At 38.1% G+C, this 20,767-nt stretch overlaps 1 protein-coding gene across 1 annotated transcript in view; it reads left to right on the top strand.

Annotated features, from left to right (window-relative positions):
• Positions 1–20,459, top strand: part of DOPEY1 (dopey family member 1) — a gene marked incomplete at its 3' end in the record, with an annotated part of 38,456 nt that extends 17,997 nt beyond the window's left edge. The window contains exons 12-28 of the mRNA XM_010154784.1: positions 353–977; positions 4,647–4,921; positions 5,590–5,742; positions 9,600–9,700; positions 10,963–11,222; positions 11,922–13,926; positions 14,035–14,146; positions 15,100–15,276; positions 16,126–16,251; positions 16,597–16,731; positions 17,278–17,333; positions 17,823–17,927; positions 18,641–18,707; positions 19,002–19,146; positions 19,394–19,473; positions 20,035–20,144; positions 20,310–20,459. Coding sequence (XP_010153086.1) covers positions 353–977; positions 4,647–4,921; positions 5,590–5,742; positions 9,600–9,700; positions 10,963–11,222; positions 11,922–13,926; positions 14,035–14,146; positions 15,100–15,276; positions 16,126–16,251; positions 16,597–16,731; positions 17,278–17,333; positions 17,823–17,927; positions 18,641–18,707; positions 19,002–19,146; positions 19,394–19,473; positions 20,035–20,144; positions 20,310–20,459 — 4,682 coding nt within the window. The remainder of the gene's footprint in view (positions 1–352; positions 978–4,646; positions 4,922–5,589; positions 5,743–9,599; positions 9,701–10,962; positions 11,223–11,921; positions 13,927–14,034; positions 14,147–15,099; positions 15,277–16,125; positions 16,252–16,596; positions 16,732–17,277; positions 17,334–17,822; positions 17,928–18,640; positions 18,708–19,001; positions 19,147–19,393; positions 19,474–20,034; positions 20,145–20,309) is intronic.
• Positions 20,460–20,767: the final 308 nt, after the last annotated feature.

The following is a 20,767-nucleotide window of genomic DNA, read 5'->3' as shown; positions in this document are numbered from 1 at the left end:
GTTTTCTTTGATGTATGAATGTTTTGGTTTATGAAGCTGTATAAATTAATAATGCCCATGCATTTCAGTGTTCTTTAATAAAAAATAGACATGATTATGATATGAAGAAAATGTTAAAAGCAATAATATTTGAAGTAATTTACTTGATAAACAATGCTTTATTTTAATGGTTAGCTTGGTCTGGCAAGCTTACTGAAACACCAAACATCATTTTGTATAAAATGTATTTACAGGAACAGATTTAAACCTGTGGAATAAAATTGTTGTTTTCAAATGCAAAGCAAATAAATATTTTCTCACTAGAACCTAAATAACCTATTTTAAAGAATCATTAAACTTTTATGTCACTCAGGTGCCGTCAGTTTCACTTGAAAATCCTAACGATGTGTTTGAAGATGGTGAAAATCCTCCCAGCAGTCGATCATCGGAAAGTGGATTCACTGAGTTTGTACAATACCAGGCAGATACAACTGATGACATTGATAGAGCACTGAATGAAGGTCACGGTGCGCCTGGCATTCCTATTATTGGTAGCACGTCTTCGGAGACTGAGACAGCATCAACTGTGGGATCTGAGGAAACCATTGTACAGCCCTCCTCAATAATGACACAGGGGACAGCAACTCGGGGTGGGAAAACCATCCAGAAGACTGCAATGCAGTGCTGTTTGGAGTATGTCCAACAATTTTTAACCAGATTTATCAACCTGTATATCATTCAGAGTAATTCCTTGTCTCAGCCCTTAGGGGCAGAGCTTCCAGTAGACCCCACTAGAGAACACGGACAGACCACAAAATGGGACAGAGAATCACAAGCTGATGCTAAGGTGAAAAAAACAAACAAGAAAAAAACACCAAAAGAATACCTTCCTGCCTTTATTGCTGCTTGTCAGCTGTATCTTGAATGTTCAAGCTTTCCCGTTTACATTGCTGAAGGAAACCGTACTTCGGAATTACATCCTGGGAAGCCTGACGTTGGTAAGCTGCAGTCGTCTTTGTTTTTCCCTTTTAAAATATTAATTTCTTCCCCACCCCACCCCAAAAAAAAAAAAAAGTAATAGTATTCATCCTTTGTGTGTGTTGCTGTTCCCCTCAGAAATGTAAGTTTCCTTCTGTATCAGTTGGTTTGCCTTTGGGAAGCTATTTTCTCATAGTTTTTAAGAATGTGGCTTACATGGGGTTTAACACTAATTAATATTGGGGTGACAAACATAAATTATGTAAACTGAAGCCTGAGAGTTTAATCTAGATTTTCAGATTTCATCTTTACTGTATGGATCCACAGTATTTTCTTTGTCATATTTTGTAATAGCCACAGCTGACATCAAGTATGTTTTTTAGCTTCAGCGTAGCAATTTCGGATTGATGTGCACATTGATCACTTTGTGCAATACATGAAAACTCTAATCTTCTGTCCAGTAAAAATCATACCAGATAAGAAAATAATTAATTTTACTTTGCTCCTATTAAAGGGACAGTTCTTGCAAACAATTCTTCTAGGTACAGTTGCATAAGGAAACAAAATGAAAACGGTGGGGTTTGTGAAGTGTGAATGTGTTTACAGATGGGGCAACACATTCAGGTTACAGAAATTTGAATAAAATGTGAGTTCTGCATTACTGTAAAACACAACTGTTTAGATGGACAATCCCTTTTGTAGTCTGTAAAGTCTTCAGTTTACAGTTCGCATTTTTGTTCCATGTCTGGAACCTTAAAATGGTATCATGGTGGATATTCTTGGAGCACACAAGACACAGTTACAGTAACCTTGGCTACTGTCACAGTCACCTGCTGTGATTTTATTTTTTCTAGGAAACTTCACGGTTGCTGCTTTTTGTACTTATCCACAACTTTCAGAGTCTATTAATGGCTAAGTGGTGGGCACTACTTGGAATTGAATGAGTTTTTGGCTTTTGGAAACAAGCACGTTAATTTAACATGACTGCTGCTTCTATTTCTGTAGTCTCTCAGATGTGTTGTGTATGTCTTCATTATACAGCTAGGAGCAGAGCATATCTGACTTTGAGATCCAGACGTCTCAAAACATTTATGTCGGTTGGAGGCAACTTCGTTACAACTTTATTAATTAAGGGTATTGCATGGCTAAAGGCGTGCTACCTTTTGTAAAGATCTAGTACAGGATATTCGTGGTTCTATAGCATGAACCTGAAAAATGTGATTGATTCATTCATTTATTCCAAACACTAACAGCCTGCAAATTACTGTTGTGGCAGAAGACTAAAATTATTTTGAAAATCAGCTGTTTGCTTGTTACTTTTCTGTGTGGTTATCACTTTGGATTGTTGCTGCCTTGTAAACACTAAAGCAGAAAGCTTGTAGGGCTTGAGTCACAGAATCACTAAGGTTGGAAAAGACCTATAAGACCATCTAGCCCAACCATCAACCCAACACTACCATACCCACTAGACCATGTCCTGAAGTGCCACGTCTACACTTTCCTTCAACACCTCCCCCACTTCCCTGGGCAGCCCATTCCAATGCTTGACCACTCTTTCAGTGAAGAAGTTTTTCCTAATACCTAACCTAAACTTCCCCTGATGCAACTTGAGGTCATTTCCTCTTGTCCTATCACCAGTTACCTGGAAGAACAGACCAGCACCTGTCTCCCTACAACCTCCTTTCAGGTAGTTGTAGAGAGTGATCAGGTCTCCCTTCAGCCTCCTCTTCTTTAGGCTAAACAGCCCCAACTCCCTCAGCTGCTCCTCATAAGACCCTTCACCAGCTCTGTTGCCCTTCTCTGGACACACTCCAGCACCTCTATGTCCTTGCAGTGAGGAACCCAAAACTGAAGACAGTACTCGAGGTGCACCCTCACCAGTGCCCAGTACAAGAGCACAATCGCTTCCCTACTCATGCTGACCACACTGTTCCTGATACAGGCTGAGATGCTGTTGGCCTTCTTGGCCACACTGCTGGCTCATATTCAGCTGACTGTCAGCCAACAGCCCCAGGTCCTTTTCTGCCTGACAGCTTTCCAGCCACTAAGTATGAGCCACAGAGTTTGAGTAGTATGTGTCTCGTGTGAAGGCAGTGATGCTAGGAATCCTTTTTACTTTGTTAAATGTCTGGGATCTGTGTTGATCCATCATCTGAACCTTCCCATTTGTGATGTTTCATTTGCAGTCTGTTGATCAGCCTGACTTTGAGGAATAAGCATAAATTGTAGGAGGTTGAAATCAGTGGGAAGGATTTTGTTTCGGATGTAAATGTCTGTTGTACAGAATGGCAGGGGGTGCGGGAACAGTGATAGGAATAGGGCTGCGTAGCTGTCCCAGGACTCCTGCTTCCCAGAACAGAGAATGGGAGAAGGCAGTTACCATAATTCACACACCAGCCTTAATCTATTGATATGTTTTTTGTACTGCAGAAGAGGCTGTTTTTATTGAAGGTTCCTAAATTTGGAACATGTTTTTGATGGGTTGCATTAGTGACATGACCCAATTGCTTTTAATCAACGGTGAGAGTCATCAGTCTGTTTATGTGAAGGAGCTGAATTAGTTTGATATTGATAGAACGTAATTGTCCTTACATTTTGCTGTATGCTTAATTGCTCAAATGCATGCTATTTTTAATGGAAGAAAAGAGGAGCTGAATCAAGCTCAGAATAATGTTTGTATCTGTAAGCTCTAGAACATTATGTGGAGTTGTTAGGTATATTTAGGCTCCAATTTACATTGCAAAATTAACTATTGTGGATATAAATTAGAAATTGCACCTTCCTTCTCTTAATTCTAAATAGATGCTGTATTTGTGCCTATTAAATAACATACCTTCACTTGTGTCTGAGTCTAGAAGCATTTCCCTGTTTTAGGAACATGACCAATAGAATCCTTTTGAAATTTTAAGAAAAGTTATTTTGGTACCTCTGAAAGAAAAGGGTGCATTATTCACTTGGAGATCTGCCTGTGAACTTTGGAGAAAGACACTTGCACTATCAGGAGAGTGTATGGTGTTAAGTGAGGGGATGGTAAGAAGGTGAAAACAACCACCCACAGTGAAAGCAGAGTATGAGCTAATAGGATCAAGGTTCTGCCACTCAAACCATCAATTTTCAGACACTTTCACTTTTGAAGTGTTTTCAGGAAAATATCTTTTTTTTTTCTGTCAGTGTAAACTGGTTTATATGTATAAATAATGTATGTAAATAATTCTGCATGTATATATTATGATACCTATATAATAGAGCATAAATATAATACTATTTTATATGTGAAAAATAATACAACATTATTCTAGACTACAAACTGCAATGTTAAGATTTGATTGCTGGTCAAGAATTTCCAGAAGGAGGGAAGTGAATAACAGGATGTGCAAACTACTAAAAGACCATTTTTATCTAGAACATGAAATCGTGTGAGTGCAATTCCATAAAATTTTCCTATTTATTTTTATTACTAAATGTTTGAAGTGATACAGTATTGCATTCTTAATTGGATTATTTTGAAGGTAGAGATAGATACTTCTTGGTGTTTCTCCTGCATACATTTTCCTAAGCCCAACTAACCATCAGGTTGAAATATAAGAGATAAAGGACAGTTGTGCATATGGTTACGGGATACAAGAGCAAAAAAATCATGAAACTTCATGATTGTTAAATGAATAAATCATATCTGTTTTTTGTTTCAGACTGTGAACAAGTACAGCCTCCACTGTGGCTTCAGACTTTAATGAACGCTTGCAAGCAAGCAAGCGATTTCAGTATTCACGGTGTTACCATTTCCCTTGTGATGGACTTGGTTGGATTGACTCAGTCGGTTGCTCTCGTCACTGGAGAAAACCTGAACAGTGTGGAAACCGCTCAGCCTCTTAGCCCTAACCAGGGAAGGGTGGCTGTGGTCATCAGACCTCCTCTCACTCAAGGCAACCTCAGATACATGGCTGAAAAGACAGATTTCTTCAAGGTACAAAGCAATATCTCGCTGATATTTTCTTCAGACATATTTTCCTGGCTGGTGAAGACTGATAAGTCTTGGCCACTTTACCATTCTTGCTATGGTAAACCAAATTTTCTTGCTGAGTATTTTGATAACAGTTGTAACCTGCGTTAGACTGTGAATGAAAATAAATAGTAAGTTTGCCCACTGTTACTGTTTTACTGACTCCTCAAGGGAAAAGCCTTGTTTGAATGAATATTTAAAAAATACAAACAAAAACTGATTGAATAGCATCATTTGCTAGCAAAGGTCTGAAGCTGAGATGTGCGTAACGTGTTGCACTCTGGCAAACCACCATCTCTGAATTTGTGTAAGAAATCATTTAACAAAAGATAATCAGCAGCAGGGTGTATTATGTAGTTGATCATATTGCAATGAAATTTTACTTCTGGAGATGCTTGTGAGTTCTGACCTCTAACAGAAATTTTTATGTAGTCCGTTATTGCGGTGTTACAAACAGTTCCTTATGTTCATGTGAACAAAAAAGAATGGTTTTAAAGATCACCTGTTGCTCATCAGGCATCATCAGATGTGATGTCTGCCATCATCATTGCATAGAGCTCAGCATAGTCCACAGCAGAACAAGGCATGACACTCACTTGTCTCTCTTGCAACTTTTGTTTTCATGCACAAAGCATATAGCTCTAACTCTCTGGGACCAGTTGGGTGATGGAACTCCTCAGCATCATCAGAAGAGTGTGGAGCTCTTCTACCAGCTGCACAACCTCGTTCCATCTTCTAGTATTTGTGAAGATGTGATAAGTCAGCAGCTGACTCACAGAGACAAGGCAAGTTGTTCCTAGATTTACTGAAAGATGGGTTAAGTGTATGTTTGTAACTGTAGGAATATTTTTAGAAAAAAGGACACGGTACCTCAGAGGAGGACATAAATAACTTCAGTACTGAAAAAAAATGTTGCTTTACATTGATTGTTTCAAATATTAAAAATACTGTTATCTTGCATGCAGAACATCAAATCTGTCCACCCTCTGACACTGCCACTCTCCTGTATTCCCACTCACAAGAAACCTCAACCATATGTCTGCGGTACTTGAGCCCTGTTTTCATGACGTCTTGGCGTTTCACAAACCTGTGAAAAGTGTTTCTAGTGGCAGTAATTGAATATCAACTTTCTGGATTCCATTCCATTTGTTGTAACCACTCTTCTTTCCCTGGACACATCCATCAGACTTAAGCATGCTTTCTTTTGCTGTGTCCTAACCAGTTGGGGTTCAGTCCCCTGCCTCCTATTTCATCTAATTCTTGCATCTCGTTTTATAATTTATCTTAGAATCTAGACTTTCTGCTTCCTTTCCTCCGCAGAACTTGGAGAAGGAGAAACAGCCAAGTTTTTGTCATTGCCATGCCTCTCTCGCTTTTCTTGATAGTGGGGCTGGATTGCTTCTTTCTTAAGAGACAGGCAGGTGTGGTCCCCTCTGTCCTTTGGTCCTTTCTCTTCCTCTTTTTCTCTCTCAGCTGAGGTGCTCTTACTGCCTTTCTCTTTGTGTCACCACCATCTTATTAGAGTTCCAAATCTGTTTTCAATTCCTTTCCCTTTCTGAGACACAGCCTTATGAATCTGCTGCAGTTCTTACAAATATGACACTTCAGCTTTAATTCCCTTTTTCTTTGAGCAGCAGCAAATTGGTTGGGTTTTTTTTGTCTTTCTGACCATTTATATATTATCTGATTCTGGCTCTTTTTTGTATGAGTTAATGTAAATGTGAGACAAAAGAGCAGCTTGTAATTATTTTATTTTATTTCTGGGTCCCAAGAGCTGTGCTGTATTGTTCTAAGCTCCATCTTCTGACATTTGTCTCAACTGTTTTCAGCTGAAGTGTGTCTGTGAGATTCTTTTTCCCCCGTTAGGAAGTAGAGGAATTGCGATAATCAAATACTTATGAGGCTTCTGTACAAATCTTCTCCAATCTCATGCGGCCCCTCTCTACTTTTTCAGCCTTAAAAGATCTGAATTCTGAGTGTTTCTGCAGTGTTTGCCAGTTCCAGAGCACCACTACTGAACTGCTCCAAGAGTAATTAATTGCCAGTTGTGTGTGCCTCTGTGTCTTTGTGGGAAATGTGCTTGCTTGCTCTGCTCTGACGTGGCAGCTGAGTTGTTTGTGTATTTCCTCGCAGTGATGCCTCTGAGGCTACTCTTTTTCTTGAAGGTCTTTACTTTCCATCTCTGTCTCATGTTAAAAGACATGGACAATAACAGGAGCAGAAACCCTCGAGTGATCAAGGAGCTGCCTCTTTGCCTTGGATAACAATGGTTTCTTGTTATTACTTTGTCGCTTGTCCTGTCTCCTCTTCAGTTCCCGCAGGTTGTAATCTTTGCTCATGACCTGACTTTGTGGGTTTCTCCCAATTTTTATTGCTGCTCAAGGGTCTCTTGTCTCCCTGCTTGCTGGTTTTAGAAGTGATCCTGGCTATCCTATTGCTTACTTCTGTTTTGCTGTCTGTTTGCAAGTACAGTAGTGTTTTCAAAATCTTTTGAAGCTGGCAGATATTCAGGTTGTTGACAGTGTTTCTTTTAGATCTGGAATGAGCCTCTGTAGTTTCATGTTAGACAAAGGGGGCCTTACAGCATTCAGCAACAGACTTATGTAGGAGACTTGATCTCATCAGAAGTTATGCTCTGCTTCTTGATATATGAAACACATGCTTAGCTTTTACTATTGTTAGTAAACTTGGAGTCCCTGTGATGACAAGTAGAACTATCTTTGTTATTTTTTTCTTCCTCCCCTAGAAATTTGTTTCAGATTGAAGCTATCAGTTTGACATTTGAGCTGAGGCCTTTGTAGTGCTTTAAATTTTAGATATGTGAACTGTTTTCATAGCCCCAGCAGAATGAATGATAGGGAATTGCTTGCTTACGTGCTCTGGCAACTCATGGTTGTGCAACTTCAGAAGCAGTTACCTTTTTGCCTTTCTACCAGAGTAACCAGGTCCACAGAAGTGAATGTGAGCCAGTCTGTCAATCACTGCAGTTCACGGCTTGGCGTATTGGTAAAACTGACAGTGATTTATGGTTTCAGTTATTAGACTGGTCTGTGAACTGCTGTGACTGGGGATGGGGCACTTGATCATTTCTGCCAACCTTACTGTGAAAACAGTGATTTCTTACATCTTCCCAGCATGGTTTGCAAGGGCTTGCATGGAGTCATTTGTATGTGTTTCAGAGCTGGTATTTTCACTCTTTATTCAGTGGATGTTGGTGAATTGTTGTGTGTAACTGTATGTAATTTGCAGCAGTGCTGTGGAGTTGTTTGTTTTTCCTGTGAGAAGCATATTTTTTCTAAATACATATGATTCTTGCTTTACTTTCCAGAATGTTGCTGTCCATCTTCGGGTTTTTTTTGTTTGTTTGTTTAAGTCTGATGTGATCTGTCTTCTGCCTTTTCTGTAATTTTCAGTTTTTATAGCTTTTACTTAAAATTTTCATTGTTGTGGCAGATACTGGTTGTATTAGCTGTTGCAAAGCTTCTTAAGCTGTATGTTGTAAATTAAGTCTGGCAGTATGCCAGATTGTCACAGTGGTATTAACAGTTTTTAGTTTGGTCTCATTTTGATTAGAGGCAAATACACCTACTGTTCATTCCCTGGAAGCATATGTTTTTAAGAACATACAGGTGAAGACCTTTGTCATCTTGTCTCTTCTTATCATCCAGTAGTTTATTTAAAGCCCTAATGGTATTTGAAAGTAATTTTGATGCTTTATTCAGTGTAACCGTCCTGATTGCTGTGCTTTGTTTGTTCACCCCTACAAATGCTTAGCTGCTTCCTTGTCTCTTGGGTAAAGCTGTTTTTCATAGACGTACCCATGTAATCATATCATAGCGTGGCATTTACCATTGTTCACAGCCTTGCTGGAATAACTCTCTGCCTTGATCAGCCACAGTAAAGAGAGAAAGGCATACAAATTTTTACTTTAATGCCATTTTCACCATTAAATATTCTGCATGTTATTGGTAGTCATCAGAAGTCTTTTGGGCAGTAAGCATGTCCAGTTTGTCCGAATAAAACTCACTGTTGCAGAGCAAAATTTGCCATGGTAGTGATGAACCCTATCTACATCATACCTAGCTAGAAAAACTCCTGTGTCTCTTTCTAGCCAACTTATTTCCATTCCTGTATCTCCATGGATACTGTATTTAATCCTATCGTTCCAGACACACTAGCTCTAGAAAATTCTCTTCTTTCTCTGCATTTTCTCTCTGCCTCTGTATGCTTGAGTTTCATATAAAAAAGCTTTCATGTTTCTGCCTGCTCTTTCTTCATAATCTCTTCTTGTGCCTTGATACATATGAACTCACTGGAAACAGACCTATGCAACTTGTGACAGTAAAATAAGTATTGTTCAAGCTATCACATAAGTATTTAACTTTTTCAAGCTAAACTTTGAAACTAAGGCAGCCAAGATCAAGATGGGGGCAAATCCTTTCATGCTACTAAATTGTTTGCAGACACCTATTGTTGCCTGTTACTGCTTTTAATGTTACGAAATAGGATTTGAATGCACAGTCAAAGAAGTTAATTTTAATGATTTTATTACATCTTTTCGGCTGCTGTATAGCTCTCTTTGTCCAGTTCTTGTCCAAGGCTGTTGTATTCTGATAGACTTAACTTTTAATTTGGTCCACAGAAAGTAAGAATGGAAGCTCATGCAAAGTTTGCAGTGCTGTGGCATCTCACCCGTGACCTTCATATTAACAAGTCTTCTTCCTTTGGCCGTACCTTTGACAGGTTGGTGATTGCAAGCATGATTTCCCTGTAATAATTATCTTCAAAATGTTTGACTACACTATGCTGGCAGCATAGCGTTTAAAAATTGGAGAACTACAGTGTCAGTGTGAGAGCAAGGAAGGAGGACGAGAAATTAATTCGTGTGAGACAAAAGTGTGTTCACAGTGATGATGATGTAAAGCTGTAGATTTTTCTGGTAGCTGTAAAGAGTAGGACAGGAACGGTCACAGTGATTCATTGACTGTCACAATATTTGTGTATATTGTACGTAGTATCTGAGTTCTTGTGATCTGGTGAAAACAAAAGCAGGAGAGAGAAGTCAAGCCAGAATTGAATTATGTGAAAATGGAAAGTAACAGTAAAACTAAGAAAACTTAAGAAGAAAATTGGAAGTAAGCTCTCAGATATGAAAATTCTTTTGTTTAATCTGTGTGTTTTGTGTAAGGTGTCTCTTATGGTAAGCAGCAGAGGATTTCTCTTTTGCATTCGGGTATCAGACTATCTTAGAAAAAACTAAATGATCCAGACCCTGAACTAGTCTTGTCTTCCTCTGCTAGCACAGATGTGGAAAAGTGCTTATTTAAATTTCCTAATGTATACTTAGCTGAAGGAAGCAGATTAAAAAGGCTGTTTCTTTGGCTTGATGCCCTCATTGCAGAGGTAGTGATAAATTCTGTAAGTACAGCTAAGAGCTTGTGGATGTGTAGTAGTGAAGGATACAAAACAGTTGGTAAAATTCAGAGGCCAATATATATTGGTTTTCCTCAGGTCTGGAAAGCATTTTAAAGGCTAAAACTATTAAAAGAAGAAAATAATGACAGTAAGAAGTGCTGAATTGTCAAATGTATTTCTCCTGTTCTTGAAGAAAAGATCTTTGAATAAGTTATCTTTTTTCCATGCATCTGTGTGAATTGGCTTTTAAAGTTTTATCTTTTTGTATTGCAGTAGCACTTAGTAAGTAACCAAAGCTTCTTATGCTAATAGGTGTACGAATACTTGAAATAACTATACAACTGCTACTGTTGGAGCTGCTGTGTTAACTGACTTTATCACTAGCCCTTCCTGGCCATTTCTTCATTAGGCTAGACTGAAATATAAAACTTCAGGTTGCAGAGTTTGGATCCCAAACAGGATGATGTTTTATATGGAGAAGACATTGGAGTATGTTCTGACATGTTGAAATTTATCATATATCAGATTGAAAGGGCATTATTCTGTGTGTAGCGTAGAATTTGTTAGGCTCATTCTTCTTTCTATTTTAGATCTTTGTTTATCATGCTGGACAGCCTTAATAGCTTGGATGGTTCTACATGGTCAGTGGGCCAGGCCTGGTTAAATCAAGTGCTTCAAAGACATGATATTGCAAGGGTTCTTGAACCTTTGCTCCTACTGCTTCTCCATCCAAAAACTCAGCGAGTTTCTGTTCAGCGAGTACAGGCTGAATGTTACTGGACTAAATCACCTTATCAGCCTGAAGAAGAAAATGAGAAGCACTTTATGCAGAAGTTTAGCTGTGCTGATGGTATGTACACAAGAAGACTGTGGGAAGTTACTTATTTAATTTCTTTGTTATTTGCATGCAACATTAAAAACATAGTCGAAATATTTGAGGGTTACTCACAAAACAAAGTGCTGGAGTAGCTGCTGCTTACATGTGCATTTGTGGACGCTTCTTCTCTTTTAAGTTTCTGTGTCCCAAGTATTGTTGCAGTTTTATTGTACTCAAGTGAAGATGATGTGCAAGTATTTTAATGCAGAGCATTTTCTTGAGTCTTACTAAACTTCAGTAGAACTTTAGGAAAATGGCTTCAGGCTTAACCAAGAAATCAAACGCTTTTGTGAATTAGGACCACTGATGTGGGGCTGGCTGAAAACGTACTGGTAAGGTTTAAAGGTGTCTACATGTATTGTGTAATTTTAGTGACATAATAATTCTTTTTAGTGAAAACACAAGCAGGTAAGACTGCATAAGGTTTGATGGGAGAATTATGTTGTTTTGTTAAGGTCTACTGCTGAAGTAATCTCGCTTTGGTTATGTGAATGTGCCTTGATTGCACATTAGCATTATTCTTTTTTTCTGCTGTAAAGTGGAAACACACTATTTACTGTGCTTTTGTAATTGAAGTCTGGTTAATAGTTTAAATTCATAATTTTAATTCTAAATTCTTATTCTGAAGAACAAAGTATTATGTGTATAAATTTTCTTGTGTTTTCCTTTAAGCATTTTCTCACGTGCCTGTAAGCCAAGACCAACTTCTTATACCTAAAGAAGGCAACGAAAAACAACCTGCTATGGATGAAATGGAGAACTTCAGCCTGACCGTCAACCCTCTGAGTGACAGGCTTTCCTTGTTAAGTACCAGCAGTGAGACCATACCAATGGTTGTGTCTGACTTTGACCTTCCTGACCATCAAGTTGAAATACTGCAGAGTTCTGACTCTGGCTGTTCTCAGTCATCCACTGGGGACATCAGTTACGAAGTGGAAACAGAAAGCCTGAGTGCTCAGGATAGCTCTCAGACTCTGAGAGAAGACTCGCCTGATGAAGTTGTACAACAAGTGGTTACAGATCTTATATGCAAAGTTGTAAGTGGTCTCGGAGAAGAGGCTGAACCAGCTAAACATAATCTACACTCTGAGGATGCTTCGTGTAAATTCAGTCCTTTGGATAACTCTGTAGAGATAACAAAAAGTGAAGATCAAAATATTCAAAGTAGCCAGAGTAGTTTGCTTAGTAATGACAGCTCCCAGTTGCTGTCAGCCTCAACTGAGACTGGACTTGAGAGCTTAAGAGATGAAATCTCAAGGAACAACTCTTCACCCTGTATTGCAGAAAGCCAGCAGTCCCTCTCTGATCTCACTCTTGCTTCCACTGACTCAAAGTCCAGGAAGCGAAGCCACAGTAGTATTCAGTTCAACTTTAAGGGAAAGCTACCAGAAAAAATGTCGGAAAAAGAAACAATTGTTAAAGAGGCTGGTAAGCAACCAGGTGCAAAACCAAAGGTGAAAATAGCCAAAAAGAAGGATGAAGAGAAGAAGAAAGCACAAACAGAAAAGCTTAAACAAACAAACGTCTTCTTTAGTGATGGCCTTGATTTAGAAAACTGGTACAGTTGTGGAGAAGGAGAAATTTCAGAGATAGAAAGTGATGTGGGGTCCCCAGGAATGCGAAAATCTCCCAACTTCAATATCCATCCATTGTATCAACATGTGCTGCTTTATCTCCAGCTGTATGACTCTTCAAGGACACTGTATGCTTTTTCTGCGATTAAAGCAATTCTGAAAACAAATCCTTCAGCTTTTGTAAGCGCTATCTCCACTACCAGTGTCAACAATGCATACACTCCTCAGCTTTCGTTGCTCCAGAATCTTCTAGCCAGGCATCGAATTTCTGTTATGGGCAAGGATTTCTATAGTCACATCCCTGTTGATTCTAACCATAACTTTCGGAGCTCTATGTACATAGAAATTCTTATCTCCCTGTGTTTATACTATATGCGGAGCCACTATCCAACTCACGTTAAAGTAACCTCACAGGATCTAATAGGAAACCGTAATATGCAAATGATGAGCATAGAAATTCTGACACTCCTCTTTGCTGAGTTGGCAAAAGTGATAGAAAGCTCTGCAAAGGGATTTCCTAGTTTTATTTCGGACATGTTGTCCAAGTGCAAGGTTCAGAAAGTGATCCTGCATTGCCTCCTGTCTTCTATCTTCAGTGCACAGAAATGGCACAGCGAAAAAATGGCTGGAAAAAACATAGTGGCTGTAGAAGAAGGTTTCTCTGAAGACAGCCTTATAAATTTTTCTGAAGATGAATTTGACAACGGTAGTACTCTGCAGTCACAGCTTTTAAAAGTGCTCCAACGGCTGATTGTGCTGGAACACAGAGTAATGACTGTGCCTGAGGAAAATGAAACAGGCTTTGACTTTGTCATAACGGACTTGGAGCACATTGGTCCCCAGCAGCCGATGACTTCTCTTCAGTATTTGCATTCCCAGCCGATAACCTGCCAAGGCATGTTTCTCTGCGCAGTGATACGAGCTTTACACCAGCACTGTGCCTGTAAAATGCATCCCCAGTGGATTGGCCTTATCACTTCTACGTTGCCTTACATGGGAAAAGTTCTTCAGAGGGTAGTTGTCTCGGTGACTCTTCAGCTCTGCAGGAACTTGGATAATTTAATTCAGCAGTATAAATATGAAACAGGATTATCTGATAATAGGTATGTGTATGTAGAGGTGTATAATCTTTTTAAGCAGACTTGATTGTGTTGTATTACTTTACAACCTGATTAACCCATTTTTAAAAAAAACTAATCTCTTTACTTTAGGCCTTTCTGGATGGCATCAGTCACTCCCCCGGATATGGTTCTTACTTTATTAGAAGGGATAACAACAATAATTCATTACTGCCTCCTGGATCCATCTACGCAATATCATCAGGTAAACTTATCTGGGTGTCTGAAAGGTTCCTAAGCAGTACATGTCAGATTAAGGACTATGATTGTATTAGCAGAATTGAAGATGTGAGTGCGAAAAATACCAAATATATCATCTTAAATATAAATACGTTGTTTGTTTTTATAACATACACAAACAGAAAACTATTTTTCTGCTAATTATACATTTAAGAGAATAATCTTAGATTTTTGTTGTTGTTTGGTTTTGTTTGGGGGTTGCTTTTTTTTTTTTAAATTTGTTTCCCTGAATTAACTAAAGTAAGAATTTCTTAACTTTGTGACCTCTAAAATGGCAATTTTAGTGATGTCTTCATTTGTGGAACTTCCCAGACTGATGCCTGTCCTGTGTTCACTTTGTAATATGTCAAAACATTCTCTTTCTGCTCCTTCTGTATATTCATAATTTTTTTAGTCAAGCAGTATTTTTAGATCTGATATTCTGCACATAGCCTCTGTTAAGAATTTGGCCCAGATTCTGCAAGAAATTTTTTGCCCTGCTCTCTGTGCAATCTTGGTTTTGCTTTCTTTTTTTGTTACATACCTTTTGCCTTCTGTTCATTTAAATGTAACCTAAAAGCATTTATTGTTTGTGAAAGTAAATAATTTTGCCTAAAGTATTAGTTACACTTAAAATTCTGAAATAATTGGTTTTTGCGAAGGTATAGGTAGATGATACAAAACTGGTCTCTGTAGACATGAGGCCTCATGTTCAGAATACGTTTGAAATTGTACAACTCAGTTAAAAGATTCTTTAATTATTATTTTTAATAGACTCAAAGCCTGAATATATCATAAGAATTACTGAAAAACTATGTGGAAAAAGATTTAAGGTTGAAAGCTTCTATGCCCATTAGGTCTCGATTTACACTATTTTACTTATGCTGTTTATGTAGATATTTAATGCTGCTCTTCTACTCTCCCCTTCAAATCCACTAGCTTTTGGTTAATGTAGATCAGAAGCACCTGATTGAAGCACGCAATGGGATCCTATCTATCTTGCATATGATCATGTCTTCTGTGACTTTGCTGTGGAGCATCCTTCACCTTGCAGACTCTTCGGAGAAAACTGCTGCTGCTGCATCCATTACCACTATTAATCTTGGGTCATCAAAGGTCAGTATATCAGGGATAATATCATTTAAGTTCTTAATGAATACCTTTGTCGAACTAAATCCCATTCTATTCCCTTAAATGTAAATTGTTAATACCTTTCTCTTCATGTACTCATGCACCTCAGAGACCAGGCTTTTATCAATGGGTGTGGAATCTGCTTTTAAACTTGAGTGTATCAGTTCAAGATAACAATGTCTCACCTGTTTGCTTTCTACAAAGAAAATGAAATCCATCCTGGAAGAACTTAAGCCATTCTTTTATGCCTTAAAAGATATTTTAGATCTGTGTAAAACCTTAACAAAAGGGATCTCTCCTCTTAAAACATCTAGTACTCACACAGTTATGAACTAGTTCTTTTATTCATTGAATTCCTATATAGTGATGTCACAGGGAAACACCATAGCAGATAGTGAGCTAGTAGTCGTAAAGCAGGGAACCTGAGAAGGGGTCAGACTATACTGAGATGTACACTGCTGTCCTGGCTGTGTCCCTTCCCAGCTTCCTGCGCACCCCCAGCCCACTCGCTGGTGGGGCGGTGGGAGGAGCAGAAAAGGCCTTGACTCTGTGTGGGCACTGCTCAGCAATAATGAAAAGATGTCATTATTAGTAGTAGTGTTATTGTTTGCCAATTTAACCAGTGTGTTTTGTCTTCCCTTGTCTTACCACGAATGAAACGATTGAAGAGTGCCAGATGTAGGATAGAACTTTATGAACCCTCTGAGCACATCTTCCCATTTTGATAAAAGTTAGCGATAGTTACCACCCAAGTATGGCTTTATTGCTGGCGGTTTTGAACACGGTGCTGAGGCATGTAGCTAAAGGTGTATGTGTTCTTATTCCACGTTTCAGAATTTGAGGCAGCAGATTCTTGAACTGTTGGGTCCCATTTCAATGAATCACGGTGTTCACTTCATGGCTGCTATTGCGTTTGTGTGGAATGAAAGGAGGCAAAATAAAAACACTTCCAGGACAAAGGTATGTTTATACTACAGTGGTCACTTCAGAGAGTGGTAATGCCTTTAAGTGATTTAGAAACAGTCGGGAGAAAATTCAGGCATCCCAATGAGAAAAAAAATCAGCATATTATTAAATATGGAGAATATTTATATTTCTAATTAGCAGCTCTACTGTCAGGGAGCTACCAGTTTATTTCTGAATGGGATAATCTTCCTGAATTTTTCAGGAAAAGAGTAAGTGATGCCCAGTCTCTAGATGAACTATTAGTCACTAACACTTCAATCTCATCAGGCCAGCTGCCTTAACGTTGGCATAGACCTTATCTGTGAGGATAATCTGTGACGTACATTTGATTCTGTTTAGGTGATTCCTGCAGCAGGTGAAGAACAACTTCTGCTGGTCGAGCTGGTTCGCTCTATCAGCGTTATGAGAACGGAGACCGTTATACAAACAGTGAAAGAAGTTTTGAAGCAGCCTCCCGCCATAGCAAAGGACAAGGTATGAAAATTGTGGAAATGCTGTCGACTTATGTAGTGCCCTCTTACTGAAGCTTAGAACACTGATGATACAGATGCTTCATTCACAGGGCTGAGCAAGTAATTATGCTGCTGCTCAGTACAGGGTGAAAATTGTCATGATATCTAATGGGTGGATGAAATTTTTGAGGGAAGTCATGCCTCCTTAAGTCATTACTATTTACTGAACAACTCCAGGATCCTGGTTACTGCTTCTGTGCAAGACTGTGTTTTGTGGGGACAGGCTCTTACCTGAGGGAAACAAGAGTGTATTGTAGCGACAGGTTGATTTTGGTTTTTTTCAGATGGGAAAGGGAAGTGTGGAAAAGAAGGAATAAAAAAAAAAATAAGAAGGATAACTTTATAGATAGAGATGCCTAAACAGGAAATCATAATAGCCTGTTAATGAATTAAACAGTATCTTCAGACACTGCAGTAACATCCTAAGTGTTGTCATTTTTGCTCTGGCAAATGAGGAAAAAGTCCCTTTCTTCCTCCTGATGACAATAGGTTTTCTATCTTCTTCTAGAAACATCTTTCACTGGAAGTCTGCATGTTGCAGTTCTTCTATGCTTATACTCAAAGGTAAGACAAGAAGTTACATTTTATTTCTGTCATCAAGAAGCAGATGGACAATTTGAATATTTTACTTCTTTTTATAATTTCGAGGATGAGAAACAGCCTGTGTAATATAAATCATGAAGAAAGAATGGTTTTGAACTATAGGTGTCGTAAAAAAGGGATTTATTTTGTGAGTTCCCTAGTTCTGCATGACCTTTCTTCCCTCACCTAAAAATCCTGCTGGAAATCTGCCCCCTGCCCAAGGAAAGACAATTTTAATTGTGCTGTAACTCATTGGTGCCACTCAAACCTTGGACTGAAAAGCGTGTCTTTTGATTATGCTGTTCTTCTGCCTTCCTCCTTTTCTTACTGACTTGATGTAGCCACCAAAAAACAAAGAATCTGTATGAATGTTGGTTCACAGTATCTTGACAGAATTGTGAGGTAAAAAGAAAGTGGAGAATACCTGAGGGATATGATTCTGATTTCATTGCCATCACTGCTCTCTCTTAGGATTCCAGTGACCAGCTTAGTAGATAGCTGGGCAGCACTGCTGCTTCTGTTAAAAGATTCCATCCAGGTTGGTCTTCCAGCTCCAGGACAATTCCTCATACTTGGGTAAGGGCTCTTGGTATTTGCAATTTCCATATAAGCTTAAATTTTAAGTGTGTGAAATCACGCTGAAGTGTTAGTGTTTTCAAATCTGTCACTTATTTTTGAGTGGTAGAGCTATGGCTGGAGTTCTGTGGATTTTATCAAATTAGTTTCTTCTCTGAGTAATAGTTACATATATTAAACTTTATATTATAATATAAGCCACAATCTTACCTTACGGATTATTTGATCAATTCAGGCTCTTTAATCAGCAGGTTTAAGTTTGTGATTTTTCTTAGAAAATAACTACAGCGACTGTCTCTTAGGTATGAGTGGGTTTTCAGCCCACTTAAATATGATTCATGCCCAGCATGAAAGCTGTTTGTGGAGTGTTAGAAGTAGTGTTGAATATGATTCTTTGTATAAAGCCTCAAGGACCACTTTCTTGAATTTCTGGAATTTATCTTCCCTAGTATACTGTCCCTAAAGATATTTTTTGTATAGTCTAGTAAAACATACTCTTGATAAACTATTGCAATATGATCAAAATTAACTTAAACTTGAAAGAAGGTTTTTGTAGACTATTGATAAGTAGGAGTGACTGAAGGATTGATAAATATGCATGGTGCATGCAGATTTATTCAGATTTGTCCTAGCTCCGAAATTACTAAATAATGTATTCTGAGAAGAAATTCTACATCATCCTCCGTTGGTGTTTTTGGTTTTTTTTTTTTCAGTGTTCTTAACGAGTTCATTATGAAAAACCCAAGCCTGGAGAATAAGAAAGATCAAAGAGACCTCCAGGTAAGAAATTCGTTGCATGTACATGTCTCTTTAAAATATGCTTGAATTTACTAGAATTATCAGGTATCAGTTCTGTAGTCTGAAATTATTCTTTAGTATCTTCTACTTAGAATTATTTATAATCTGTTAAAAAAAACCAGTTTTTGTGGAGTTATTAATCACTGGTAATATGGAACAGAAGTGATTTGAAAGCAGCTGTATACTTTATGTAGGTTTTCTATAAAAACACATCAGGGCAACAAACACAGCCCTTCTGCACAAAGTTCTTAAAATGCTTGGGTTGTTTTTTACCAGGATGTAACGCACAAGATAGTGGATGCCATTGGGGCAATTGCTGGTTCTTCCTTGGAACAGACTACTTGGCTAAGACGAAACCTAGAGGTTAAGCCTTCCCCCAAGATTATGGTGGATGGAAACAACTTAGAATCAGATGTTGAAGGTATTTTCATTTTCATCTTTAAAATAAAGTAAACATTAATTATCGGGCCAAAATTAGCAAAGAGGACAGCTTTACTATATTTGAATAAATTAAAAATGCTTCAGTATTGTTCAGGCATTAGTATCTTACACAGTGTCCCTGTAAAGTCTGTACATCTTCAAAACATATGTTATTAAAATATGCTTGTAAGGTAAATAATGGCTTAAGGGAACTAACGTTGGCCGTTTTTTTTATTATCTTCATTTAGATATGTTGTCTCCAGCAATGGAAACTTCAAACATAACTCCATCTGTTTATAGTGTCCACGCATTGACCTTACTTTCTGAGGTAAATGTCTCCTCAGATGTAATAAATACTGTTCTACAGTAAATTTTTATATTGTGAAACGCTTTGGACAAGAAGCTGGGTGAGAGGGATTTGATGGGAAACACTGATGAGAATAGATTCTGGGTCCTGTCATATAAGAACATGTAAAATCTTGTTACTAACCCAGTTACAAAGATTCAGTGGGGTAGATGAGGGGTAAAGCATGGCCTTTCAGATGTGTAGTATAGGGAACTTCTTTGGTGGTAAACTTTGTGTGTTATTAGCGGTATGTGTTATTTACTGCTGATAATTGTAGCCATTCTTGGAGGGTTTAGGCTTTTTTAGTTTGTATCATATTCTGTAGAATGCTTTGCCCAGAAGCTTATGCTGCTGTGCTTTAATCTTAGTTTATTTTAAGAGGATGGGGTCATTGTACTCTGGATTTTGTGTAGTACCTGAAATTTGATCCCTTCTATGATAAACTTGAACATTCAGTAAAGGACATTATACAAAAAAATGCTGAACAGTAAATAAAAAGCATTTTGAGAGTGCATGATAATGTATCTTCCTCTCCTTTTACAGGTTTTGGCTCATCTTTTGGATATGGTTTTCTACAGTGATGAAAAAGAGAGGGTTATTCCTTTGCTTGTAAATATCATGCATTATGTTGTTCCGTACCTCCGTAATCACAGGTATCTTTATAATTTATTGAGTTGGTGTAGGTCTGTACAGCCAGTTGAAATTTGATGGGTGACATTTCAGTTGAAACAGGCATGATAAAGATAGGGTGTCTATCGAATTTCCTATAATGCAACAATTGAAAATTGTTTCATATTGACTTTCTTTTTCTTGTTTAGTGCTCACAATGCATCCAGCTATCGAGCCTGTGTCCAGTTATTAAGCAGTCTTAGTGGCTATCAGTATACAAGGAGAGCATGGAAAAAGGAAGCATTTGACCTCTTTATGGATTCCAGTTTCTTCCAGATGGATGCTTCATGTGTTAACCAGTAAGACTTTCCTGTTTATATCAATGGCTGTTACAAACTTTATGTATAGCATCAGACAAGTGTATGTACAATGTAAACTAAAATTTCTCAGATCACTGTTGAGAGGAATAGCGGGATGTTCTGTGATTTAGATTACCACCTAAAATATGAAACTCACTTAAGGTGTATTTCTATGCACAAGTCTGGTTTTGAAATTTCAAGAATTTTTTTTTTTAACTTATTTTTCTCTGAGGAAAAAGTAGTTAACATTCTATAGAATCATGGAAAGGTTTGGATTGGAGATGGAACCTTTAAAGACCATCTAGTTC

Source organism: Eurypyga helias, unplaced genomic scaffold, assembly GCF_000690775.1.
Source record: "Eurypyga helias isolate BGI_N326 unplaced genomic scaffold, ASM69077v1 scaffold11257, whole genome shotgun sequence".
NCBI classification, from domain to species: domain Eukaryota; kingdom Metazoa; phylum Chordata; class Aves; order Eurypygiformes; family Eurypygidae; genus Eurypyga; species Eurypyga helias.
Note: the sequence above shows the minus strand (reverse complement) of the source record. Positions and strands in the feature narration are given on the sequence as shown.